The 12,155-nt window shown below is 52.0% G+C and overlaps 1 protein-coding gene and 1 long non-coding RNA gene across 5 annotated transcripts; one reads left to right on the top strand and one right to left on the bottom strand.

The window, feature by feature from the left end:
* The first annotated feature begins 108 nt into the window (after nucleotides 1-108).
* CCDC71 (coiled-coil domain containing 71) lies at nucleotides 109-10,587 on the top strand. Of its 4 annotated transcripts, none has more exons than XM_053599098.1 (2): nucleotides 109-526; nucleotides 7,744-10,587. In XM_053599098.1, exons 1-2 carry the CDS (start codon nucleotides 495-497, stop codon nucleotides 9,275-9,277), a joined length of 1,566 nt encoding a protein of 521 aa, XP_053455073.1. In that variant the 5' UTR covers nucleotides 109-494; the 3' UTR covers nucleotides 9,278-10,587. The 4 variants fall into 4 exon arrangements, with proteins under 4 accessions (XP_053455073.1, XP_053455076.1, XP_053455075.1 ...); XM_053599101.1 differs by lacking the exon at nucleotides 109-526 and adding an exon at nucleotides 1,589-1,608; XM_053599100.1 differs by lacking the exon at nucleotides 109-526 and adding an exon at nucleotides 5,521-5,561.
* Nucleotides 630-5,362, bottom strand: LOC128591557 (uncharacterized). Its single transcript, XR_008381576.1, has 3 exons — nucleotides 4,933-5,362; nucleotides 2,972-3,161; nucleotides 630-1,119 (listed from the first exon to the last, which is right to left on the bottom strand). It is a non-coding gene; the product is annotated as an uncharacterized LOC128591557 (long non-coding RNA).
* Nucleotides 10,588-12,155: the final 1,568 nt, after the last annotated feature.

Raw genomic sequence — 12,155 nt, 5'->3', positions numbered from 1 at the left:
ACTCGGGGAAACCTCCTCCCGCCTTAACCCTGCACATGCCACAGCCAGAGCAGGGCACTCCGACCCCCGATCACATATAAATGGACACGTGGCCTACCAGGATTTAGGGTCCGACCTGGGTGGGGTAGAAATGAGGAAGTGATGAGCTACACAAAATGCGTATGGCGAGGGGTCTTTCTGAGCTGGACCCAGCCTGCACACGTCAGCTATAAAGCCGACCAGCTGAACCTACGGGCTGGAGAGGCCTGCGTCCCAGGCTACCAGGAGCCCAGCGACGGACTTCTCCGGGGCGCCCCCTGGAGGGCATCGGGGCGAGCCCTGGGCCTCTGATAGGGATGACCAGGCAGAAAGCAGGGCACAGAATAGGTCCTTAGAGCACACTGAGGCTAGTGGAGTGTAGAGGAGCAGACGGTGCTAGCCTCAGGGCCCAAAAGGCCCTTCCACAAGTCTGGTTTGCGGGAATTCTTGGATGGAGGGGTAACTCTGAGCAAGGGATGAACTGGAAGAGTCCTAGCGGACTTCTGAGGTGGGTCTATGCTGTCATCCGGTAGGGCCTGAGACCTGAGCTACTCTGTAGTCCAAGGTGCTATTTATTTATTTATTTATTTATTGAGACAGAGCCTCAAGCTGTTGCCCTGGGTAGAGTGCTGTGGCATCACAGCTCACAGCAACTTTCAACTCCTGGGCTCAAGCAATTCTCCTGCCTCTGCCTCCCAAGTGGCTGGGACTACAGGTGCCTGCCACAACACCCCGCTATTTTTTGGTTGCAGTGGTCATTGTTGTTTGGCTGGCCGGGGCTGAATTCAAACCCTCCAGCTCAGGTGTATGTGGCTGGCACCTTAGCTGCTTGAGCCACAGCTAACTGTCCGTCTTTAGAGTCCTGGGCTTGAATCTAGCCAACTCTGGGCTCAGGCCAGAGCTAATTGTTGTGGCAGGGGCCTACTAACCTCAGACCCAGATCCTGGTCCTGTCTCTCTTCTGAGTATTCAGAGTATGAGCTAAGTCTTCAAGCTGAGGGCTCACTTGTACAGGTACCAATGGAAAGAGGTCCTTTCAGTTCTCCATCTGTCTTGTCCCCCTTTCATGGACAGAGCTTGTCTTGGTTTCCCCAAAGCAGACCTGGAGATGAAGATAGAAGTACATATAGTTAGTGTGGGAGGTAATTCCAGGGCACCTGCAGTGGCAGGGAGACAAGGAAAGCAGCCAGTAAAGAAGGTATCATTAAGGGTGGCACCTGTGGTTCAGTGGGCAGGGCGCCAGCCCTATATACTGAGGGTGGCAGGTTTGAACCTGGTCCTGGCTAGCTAAAACAGCAGTGGCAACTGCAACAAAAAATAGTTGGGTGTTGTAGTAGGCACCTGTAGTCCCAGCTACTTGGGAGGCTGAGGCAAGAGAACTGCTTAAGCCCAAGAGTTCGAGGTTGCTGTGAGCTGCGATGCCACAGCACTCTACCGAGGGCGACAAAGTGAGACTTTGTCTCAAAAAAAAAAAAAAAAAAAAAGACGGTATCATCAAGCAAGTTACCATTGTAAGCAACTGGGACCAAATCCTGCTGGAGATTCTGGAAGCCAGTGTAGAACATGGACCCCCAAGAGCAAAGGAGTTGAGGTACTCATTCTCAAATCCCCATCAGTCATGGGTTGAGAGCTGTTGAAGGGCATTAATACCCTGGACTACCTAATTAATGACCTCCCTTTCAGTTGGAGTCAGAGGGCCTGGACAAAAAAGGTAGTGGTCCCAAGGCTGGTTATAGACTGCATAGACCCTGACTAGAACACCTCCAACCTCCTATTCCACTTCACCTTGGACTTCCCACTCATTTGGGGCACTGGTGTTAACTCCCAATGAGATGCTCATTCTGCCCTGAAGACCTCTTTACACTTACCACTGTTCTCTTTCCAAGCTCTCTCCCGTTCCTTTCCAGCGCTTAAGCACTTACAAGCAGCCTGCCTTTAGATACTTCCCAGTACCCCAAGACTCTCTCCCCTTCTTCCTCTCCAAACTCTTGAAGCCACCTGCCCTCACAGGCTCCATTTCCTTATTACATGCCACCTCAGTCTGCTGCCACTTCTCCCCCAAAATGGCTCTTGCAAGAGTCACCATGGGATACCATATAGCTAAAACTAGGGGTCCCTGTGGTCCTTGTCTCAACTAAAATCTTGCTGGCATTTTCAAATTTCACTCCTTGTGACCTCAGTTTTCTCCCCTTGCTTGTCCTGCCTCTTGGAACCATTTTTGGGCCCAGCTTCCTCTCTCTCCCTCTTGAGTGGTTCCTCAAAATTCAACATTGATCTTAGCACTCTGGGAGGCTGAGACCAGAGAATCCTTTGAGCTCAGGAGTTCAAGACCAACCTAGGCAAGAGTGAGACCCCATCACTACTAAAAATAGGAAACTCAGCCAGGCATCATGACAGGCACTATAGTCCCAGCTACTTTGAAGGCTGAAGCAGGAGGATCACTTGAACCCAGGAGTCTGAGGTTGTTGTGAGCTAGGCTGATGCCATGGCACTCTAGCCTGGGCAACAGAGTGAGACTATCTAAAAAAAAAAAAAAAAATTCAGCATTGGCTTTTCTCCCTGGCATATGTACCCCACCTCTTGGGGCACTCCCCTCCCAAGCCACTATCACTAATATCTAGATCTCCATCAGATCTCTCTGCTCAGGTAAAGGTGGGTCCAGGGTCCACTTAGGGCCATGTAAGATGCCAACCTGAGAGCAAGGGATAGATCTTGGAATCATCCTGTATGATCCCAGTTGTGCCTGTAGGGTCAGCATCCACCAAAGTCAAAGTAATAGCAGATTGTGTGCTCTGATGAATGTTCCCAAAGATTTCTATTAGGGGCATACTGGACACCAGGAGGAAGAAGGGTCACCCCTCTACCTTCTCAGGGAGCTAGGTACCCCAATCCCTACCACCATGCTCTCCTCAGTTCTTATGTCTGGAAGAGACATACCCAGAGCATAGACTTACCCCTCCTCTTCCTCCATTTTGCCCTGACTTTTTGTCTGGACATCATCAGAGGAGGATCTTCTTTTCAGTGCATACCTGGGTTGGTTCTGTCTCTGGTGGCTGAGGTTTACTATTTCGTGGAAGTGGCTTCTGTTTACATAGCTGAAGCCCACATGCACACAAAAGGCCAACGCTGCTGGCTTCAGAGAAGCTATAGAAGACATGGAGTAGAATCAGTCCTGAAAGTGGACAGCCAACCCTCAAGCATGGACAGGGCCAGGGAAAGGGGTCATCCACAGTTGGGGGCTAGGAGCATTAAGGAGGGACTTCCTGCTTCTACTCCATACTTGAGACCCCACTCTTTCTTTCTCTGTAACAGGACAAGAGGCTAGAAACACTGACCCTATAGGTGGCGCCTGTGGCTCAGTGAGTAGGGCACTGGCCCCGTATACCAAGGGTAGCGGGTTTGAACCCGGCCCTAGCAGAAAAAATAGTCGAGTGTTGGGGCAGGTGCCTGTAGTCCCAGCTACTTGGGAGGTTGAGGCAGCAGAATCGCCTAAGCCCAGGAGTTGGAGGTTGCTGTGAGCTGTGACGCCATGGCACTCTACCGAGGGTGACAAAGTGAGACTCTGTCTCTTAAAAAAAGAAAAGAAATACTGACCCTGGAGGATCAGGAGATTTTGTAGTTCCTATCAGATACTTTGGCTATGTTTGAAGACACTGAGGATTCCATCAGTGCTGAGGCCCTAAGAAGCTAAGAGATATAAGGTGAGCCCTAGAGCATTGCTGAGTGGAATAGGCACTTGTCTTTAGGGGTGTCTATATAGGCAGGAGAAATATAGAACAGCCAGAGGATCCTATGGGAAGGGAAGAGGGCTAGTATCCTGTTCCTAAATGAAGCATCTAGCCACCCTCTTGTGACAGCCAATAGGCTTCCATGTGTCAACTACCAAATGTGGTACCATTCCAAGAGTCAGGGTCCAAGAGTTGTGACAGTATTTCTGCCTCCTGGCTCAAGCTGTGACACAAGTGCAAATGCTTTCACTACCTCATCCATGAAACCAGGGCACCCATGATGCCTCTCAACCTTGTTTTGGGGCCCCTGACTAGAAAGGCCTTTGGTCAGAGCTCTGGAAACCATTCTGACTCCTCATCTGAAGTCATAAACTACTAGGTTTAATTTTTTTGTGTGTGTGTGACAGTCTAACTTTGTCGCCCCCAATAGAGTGCCATGGCACATAGCTCACAGCAACCTCAGACTCCTGGACTCAAGCGATTCTCTTGCCTCAACCTACTGAGTAGCTGAGATTACAGGTACCTGCCACAACGTCCAGCTATTTTTAGAGGTGGAGTCTCACTCTTGCTCAGGCTGGTCTCAAACCTGTGAGCTCAGCCAATCCACCCGCCTCGGCCTCCCAGAGTGGTAGGATTACAGGCATGAGCCACCACGCCCAGCCTCAATTTTTTTTTTTTTTTTTGAGGTAGAGTCTCACTCTGTTGCCCAGGCTAGAGTACCGTGATGTCAGCCTAGCTCACAGCAACTTCAGATTCCTAGGTTCAAGCTATCCTCCTGCTTTAGCCTCCAGAGTAGTTGGGACTACAGGCATCTGCCACAATGCCCAGATAATTTTTCTTTTTTTAGTAGAGACGGGTCTTGCTCTTGCTCAGGCTGGTCTTGAACTTTTTGGCCTTCCAGAGTGCTAGGATTATAGGTGTGAGTCACCCAGCCTGGCCCATGTGGTTCAATTTTTACTTGTGTCCTCTGATCTGGTGCTTCTTGGACAGTGGGCCCTGTAACCATAATCACTACACTGGCCCCAGGGCACAGGTAGAAAGACTGAAGTTCCAGACACCTAGGCAAAAGGACAGGGATTCTGGACAGTGTACAGACTGAAGGCAGCACTTCCTACTTTTGAGGGGCTGTCTCTACACATGCCTGGAAAAGCTTATAATCAGACCCGCAGTGGTATACTGGTACTTACAGACGAGAGATGGACAGCCCTGGGCTTAAGTGCAGCACTTGAGATCATTTCATATGCAGTAGGTCCCATTCAGGAAGAGATGAGGGCCTGCTGTCCTCAAAGGAGGACAATGAAAAACAAAGGAGCTTCCAAGACAGTCCCTGTAAGGGGGCACTCCTCTTTCACACTCTGGTCAGATACCTGGGCCAGAAGTGGGCCTAGTCAGTGGCTGAGAGAGAACTAGAGGGTGAAGAATGGCCTGAACCTTGCTAGGAGCCCCTCTCAGATGTTACTGCACTACCAGGAGTCCTCAGAGAGGATGTTAGATGACCCTTAATCCAGTTTTAGTCAATCTCCAGGATGTCCTCCCTGGGACCACATCCAAGGGCTCCTCTGCACAAGGACTCACGCATACTAACAGATAGGTTTGAGCAGTCCCCACAGCCACCACCTCCAGGCAGCCCTCCCTGGTACCTAATGTGCTCCGCCCCTAGACTTTGGGGAGGATGGGGTCTCGGGGGTCAAGGGTCAGTGGGGCGGGCTGGATCCCGGAAGCGGAAGCACAGCGCATTTCCGGCACGCAGCGGGCGGCCATGTTGGAGCAGCTGAGGCGGCGCAGAGGCGCGTCTTGGGTACCCGCGGCAGCGCCGGTAGGTTGGAGCCGCGGGCCTAGCCGCGCCGCGGAGGGGCGGCCCGCGAGGCGGCAGGGCAGACAGGCCCGCGGCCGACTCTTCGCGGACCCGCGGCCTCCGCCGGCTTGGCTGAGACCCCACCCCCACCCCACCCTGCACCCACTGACTCCACCCTGGGATTGGGCGGTCCCGGTCTGGCTAGCACTGCTCGTCCCGCACATTTCGCTGCCGCCGTGATCCCTGCCTCCCCTCCGCAGCCTGGGCCCTAGAGACGCGGACTCCCAACCTGAGGCCCCCGATCCGCCCCCGTCCCCGGTACGCCTGGATGGCGCCTCTCCCTCCCCCATCTTCCGTCAACATCCCCTGTCCCCGGGGCACGTGTGAAGGGGAAGTTGGAGGCCTGGCAGCAGTCTATTTCTGAAGCTTCTTGAAAGCCCAGAAGATTTTTCCCGAGGGCCTGGCCCAAGCTGGGCGGAAGAGCCCCAGGTTACCCCCAATTTCTGCTGGAGGGTGTGGGGGTTCGGAGGGGGGGGGAGGAATAGAACCTTCCCTGTTTATTCTACAGTTTACTGCCCTGGGAACTATACTCACCAGATAAAAAGTTAATAAAAGAACTAAAGTCACGTGCAAGGATTGTGCTTGGAGAATGGCCTCTGGGGAGGGGAAGTGCCTGAGAAACCTGAGGATCCTAGAATGTTTCCAAACAAAGAGCCCCTGGGTACCTTCTCCAGGGAATTCTGAAGACTTCATCTGCTCCATTAGGGCATTGGGAAGAAGCTGCACAGATAGGGCTCATGGCACCAGGGATTTGCCTTATCCCAGCTGATATTTTAATGCTCCCCTGAGTTTGGGAAGTTACCACCTGCCTCTTGAAGCCCCCACCTGTCAGATTGTTAGGTATTAGTCATGATCTATAGCCACAGCTTCTTCAAAAAAGCCTGGAACAAGTTGAGTGTTCCCTGGCAGATTTACTTGGTCTTTCCGAGGTCTGCATCCCTCCAAGTCCCAGGAAGGAAGGCTCAGACATCTAATGTCTAGTTGGCTCACCATCATATATGGAGCTTTTGGCTCCTATTTTCCTCAGACCTGGAGCTCTTAGTTTGGCTGCCTGGTTCCCTAGAGATATCTCATTAGCACCTTCTACTTATCAGCTTTTTACTTAGTGTTGAAGAAAAGTTGGTGGCTCTTTTCTGGAATTGGTCTCCATGTGTCTGGAGCTAGGAATTGAGCTGCCAAGTATCTTGTCTGGGGACTGTGAAGGCAGAACTTATGGTGGGCAGGGAGATTTCTCTATTTCTTCCCTCTTCTGTACCTGAACAGAATTGGGCATGGATATTGAGTGTAAGTCTGGGCCCTTTGGCTAACATTCAAGGCTCTTTTTTGCTCTGCCGTCACCTGTTTTTCCAACTAGACCTCCATCTGTGACCCAGACTTCAATCCTGATCCCATACCAAGTGTGCCTTATTCTTACTTGAGAACCATTGCATTGGCTGTTCCCCATTTCCATCTGGTCCTTTCCATTCATCAATCACATCCTAACTAATGCTTCTCCCAGGAATCCTTCCCTGACCCATCTGGCAAGCTGAGTTAACCCTAGACCCCATACCAAGTGTACCTTATTCTTTTTTACTTCAGAGCTATTGCATTGCCTTGCCTGTTCATCATTTCTATCTGGTCCTTTTCCTTTCATCACTCATATTCTAGCAAAGTATTGCCTCTCCTAGGAATTCTTTCCTGACCCATTAGCAAGCTAACTAGGTGCCACCATACATCCAAAGAACCTTAAAGGTGGCTTTGTCTTGTCTTACAGACTAGATTTCTTGAGGACAGGGTTATTTGCTTGTGTTCCCAGGGCTGAAATTAATACTAATTTCTGGCCTTAAAAAATACAGAATTGCATTAAAATATAAAAATTGAATTTAAAGACAAATCTTAGCAGGAACCCAGCAGCAGATTCAGTGGCCTTGTGGCTCTAAAGTGCTTCTGAGCATGTATCTTTAAGAAGCTGCCACCCCACGACCATCCTTCTACCTTAACATGGTAAGAAGATCAGGAGACCAAGGTATTATAACAGGGAGTGACTCTCTCTGGCCAGGCCCCTTGGTATCATGGAGAGTGGGGGCCCTGATTGACTTGTCTATCTGTTGTGGCCCCCTATCTCAGTGTCGTTCTTATTGACTTTTTTCCTCTTGCCTTGGAGGTGCCGAGCACTGGTTTGTGGATACCCAGGCAGATCTGCAGTGCCTAATGCCATGAGCGTGGTGGTGCAGCATGTGGAGGAAAAAGCTGTGCACTCCTGGTCGCGCATCTCCACGGCAGGGAAGAAGGCCCTGGAAGAGGCGCTGCTTGTCTTTAACCCTATGAGCCAGGATCTCAGTGCCACAGAGGCCCAGCTTGTGGCCTTTCTGCAGGGCCTGCGAGATGATGGCTTCCAACCTACCATCCTGCGCAGTGGTGACGTGTATGGCTATAGTTCATGCACAGCCAACCCCCCAAGCCAAACAAAGCTGCAAGCTCGTGCTCCCAACCCAGCTACCACATCACCTCCAGCCAGTGCTCCCCGAACTGCCATGCGGCTGCCTGCAGGCCGGGCCACATTACTCCCTATGCCACTATCTGGCAGACTGGCCAAAGCATCCACACCAGCCCTTGCCAAACATGCTACTACCAACCTGCTATTGAGCTCCCTGAAGCAATCAAGTGCCAACCGTGCCCGGGGTGCAACAGTGGGCTTCCCCACCCACCTCTATCCAGGGGTCTACCCTGCCATGCGACTGTCTGTTGTCCTTGAAGCCCTGGTTCCACTCAAGACTCCTATGCCCTGTTTGGGTGCCAAGCACAAGGCACAGTCACTGAGGTTCTCACTTGCAGAATCTCTGAAACTGCGGAAAGGTTCAGGGAAGGGAAAAGGTCCAGGGAAACCCCTGTCCAAGGCTCCCAGAAAAACCATAAAGAAGGGCCCCAAGTGTCTGACTTGTAAAGGCCCTGGGCCTGGACCCCAACAAAGCACTGGGTACCAGAGCAAGACCTACAAAGTCACCGGGACACTCAGTGGCCTGCGAATGAAGGGGGGCTCTTCCCTGGATACCAAAACAGCCCCAGCCAAGGCAACTCAAATATTGGCCAAAGCTACTTGTACCAAGGCCAAGGAGGCTCAAACACAGGCTAAGACTGCCAAGGCCAAGGCTGCACGGGCCAAGGCCAGGGCCAGGGCTGCACGGGCCAAGGCCAGGGCCAAGGCTGCACGGGCCAAGGCCAGGGCCAAGGCTGCACGGGCCAGGGCCAGGGCCAGGGCTGCAAGGGCCAAGGCCAGGGCCAAGGCCGCACGGGTCAAGGCCAGGGCCAGGGCCGCACGGGCCAAGGCCAAGGCATTGCAGGCCAGAGCCAAGGCCAAGGTGGCTTTGACTCAGTCCAGGGGCAGGGGCAGGCCAAAGAGCTCTGCTCAAGCCAGAACTGCAAGGAAGGGCCAGAACAGCCGCCCCGAGACTATTGGGCAGAAGAGGAAAAGGGCTGAGGAGGCAAAAGATCTTCCTCCCAAGAAGAAAACACGGCTTGGCCCCCGATCTAAGGCACAGCTAGGGCCTGGAACAGCAAAGCTGCTAAAATGTCATGCCATTAAGGTAGATAAGCGCTCCTCGGATGATGAGGTGCGGCTGCGGGCTCAACGGATCCTCCAGATGAACCTGTCTCCTGTAATACGGCTCCAGCCATTGCTTCCATATTCAGCACCCTGATTCCTTCACACAGCAGTGTTTGGGGAAACAGTCCAGCTATCTGTGTGGCCATTGGCACAGTGTGCTATGCCCAAGGACTCCACAAGCTCGAGGACTCTGGGTACCTCTCCAGGGTCCTGACAGCCACCAGCCTCCTTTCAGAAACTGGAGGATGTAGGGTGGGGTGGGCGGGTGGGAGGGGTGTTCTTATGGCGCAATGCACTGTGACTTGTTTTTCAAGTTGTATGTCCACTGTTCCATCTATCACGTTTTATACCTTTCCACCTTCCAGTCTCCCTGCCCACCCTCCATGGTCTTTTTTGTGTGTGTGGCTGCCGGCAGGCCAGTTTGAGCATATAGGGAAAGTGGCCCCAAGAACAGGCCTGCAAGCTGTCTTGCAGAGAGGTTGTAGGAGGGGGCAGCTCCCAGGCCCCTTTGGAGAGATGAGGGGAAACTCTGGTGCTGGCTTCTGTGGTTGTGTGAGAGGCATACCCTTAGGGCAGAAGTAGAGCTACTGTAAGGTAAGACACCTCCCTTTGAGGCTATCTTTGAGGATTTGTTATCCAGACAGTTCCCATGCAGGAGAACAGTAGGCGGTGCCACTGGGAGCCTTGTAACCAACAGGTTTTTAGGCCAGGGAAGGGAGCCTTTGTGATACTGACCTAGGAGCCAAACAGCCTGGCTGAAACCTTGGGGCTTTGCCTGGCCTTGTCTCCCATGGGGCCAGACCTGAAGGGATTGAGGCACCTCTTGCCCTCTGCTTTGGAAAGGAGTGACTAGCCTCAACGTGGTGGCAAAGGGCTAAGTGTTCAGTCAGACCACAGAGTCTGCAGTGGCTGACCAAAGTATTTTCTCTTTGGTTGAGTGGAATACTTGCAATGGTGAAGCCGGAAGAGTTTACACAACTGCTGCCTCAGCATGCTTTCTGCATGGATTTCATGTGCTTTCTACTCTCAGATCCAGCCATACCGTGCTCCACTATATGGGCCTATATGTTTCAGACATTGGGCCTTTTTTGCTTTGGAGAGGGGGCTGGGCCCTAGGCCCTTGAACGGGAACTTAAGTATCTCACCTACCTGCAATACATTGCTGGCTGCCTAGGCTGACTGGCAGCCACTGGGGTGAGCAGAGAGGGGACACAATCCCCAGAGGTTCATAGACAACAGCCTTGCAGAACTGAGGATGGGAGCATCATAATTTATTTATTTATTTTTATTTTTATTTTTTTTGAGACAGTCTCATTATGTCACCCTCAGTAGAGTGCTGTATCACAGCTCACAGCAACCTCAAACTCTTGGGCTTAAGTGATTCTCTTGCCTCAGCCTCCCAAGTAGCTTTTTTTTTTTTTTTTTGGTTGCAGTTGTCATTGTTTAGTAGGCCCAGGCTGGGCTGGAACCCACCAGCTTGGGTGTATGTGTCTGGCACCTCACTCACTAAGCCATGGGTGCTGGGCCAAGGGAGCAACATTTAAATGAGAATCAGGTCTTTTCTATCTCTGTGTCCAGGTTGTGCTGAGTTTTGGAGAAGGGTGAAGCTGGGTGTGCTTGTTGGTACCCCATCCCTTCTGCATCTAGTGGCTGCTGTTTATTTAACATCCTCTGGTTGTGCCTTGGTTCCCCAAGGTGTGACTCCCTTGCTTCCAGCTATTCTGTGGCCTCACAATCCTGAATGCTTCTTGCCTCTGACAGTTCTGCTTTCACCTACAGCAGCGGTTGTCAACCTGTGGGTCGCGACCCACGGGAACTGTATTAAAGGGCCACAGCATTAGGAAGGTTGAGCACCACTGATCTACAGTGTGAGTGTGGGGAATGACCTGAGAGGTGCACTCAGTTCCTCAAGTACCACTCAGCATAGGGCCCACTAAGCATCCTCTCTTAGGTCTGATACCAGCTCCCAGCACCCAGGACTCCCATCTGGATGGGGTCTTCTCCTTCCCTTTCTGCTGCTCCTGCTGCTAATAGGTGAGGGGATGGCTTTTCCCAGAGAGCCAGCCAGAGGAGAAGGAAATACTGGGCTTCCTTGTGGGGTAGGGTTATGTGGAAGGTATCTGTAGGATCTCTTATTTGACCCTGCACCTAGATCAGGCTCCTAGAACAGTTGCCCAGGAAGTGCCAGATACACTTTCCCCACCTGGCTGCTCAACTGGTAGTTGCTACCTGCCTAACAGGAACCTGGTGGTTGGCCATGGCCAGAGCCTTAAAACTTCATCCACCAGTGTCCTCCTTGGCCTTAACCTCTACTGCATTGTCTATCATCTGCAGGTGGGAAGGAGTGTGAGACTTCAAGACTAGTATCTTTGGGGTGACCTGGACAAGTTTGGCTCTGGGGGGGAGCTAGAGTAGGGCCTGTGCTGTGAAATTTTGCAGTAGAGGTCTGACAGTAAACCTCCAGTCTAGTCCTGGGCCCTCCTCCAAGACTTTTAAGAATTGCTGCTTCTGTGACTCTTGGGACCAGGGAGGCTGTGACATTGAGAATGATCTCCTGAAATGGCTGTGGTAGCAACAAGACCTGGTGGCAGGCAGAGAGTGGAGAAGGTGCCAGTGTACCCACATGGTGTGTGGGGTCAGGGCCTGGTACTCTGATTAACCTTCATAGCTGCAGGTGTTCAACATATTACCATTCACCTGAATCTAGAGGGTACCTTCTACTTTACCCACCTCATCATGACATTGAAGGTACCCAGTGCTCCAGCCTGAAGGCTTGCAAGTAAGTGCTGACTCTTGTCTCCCTAATTGGTGCCCTGGTGATCCAAGGGTGCCTCTTGTTCCCAGACATTGTGCTCAGCAGCTCTGCTGCTTGTGCACTTCAGTAGACAATGGCCCCTTCCCGCATGTGTGCCAATAACTTTGCCCACAACTGCTCACTCCTCTTTCCCAGATCCTTCCTGTCTCTGGACACA

This window comes from Nycticebus coucang, chromosome 8 (assembly GCF_027406575.1).
Source record: "Nycticebus coucang isolate mNycCou1 chromosome 8, mNycCou1.pri, whole genome shotgun sequence".
NCBI lineage: Eukaryota > Metazoa > Chordata > Mammalia > Primates > Lorisidae > Nycticebus > Nycticebus coucang.
The sequence above is the reverse complement of the archived record's forward strand: the minus strand, read 5'-3'. Positions and strand labels throughout refer to the sequence as shown.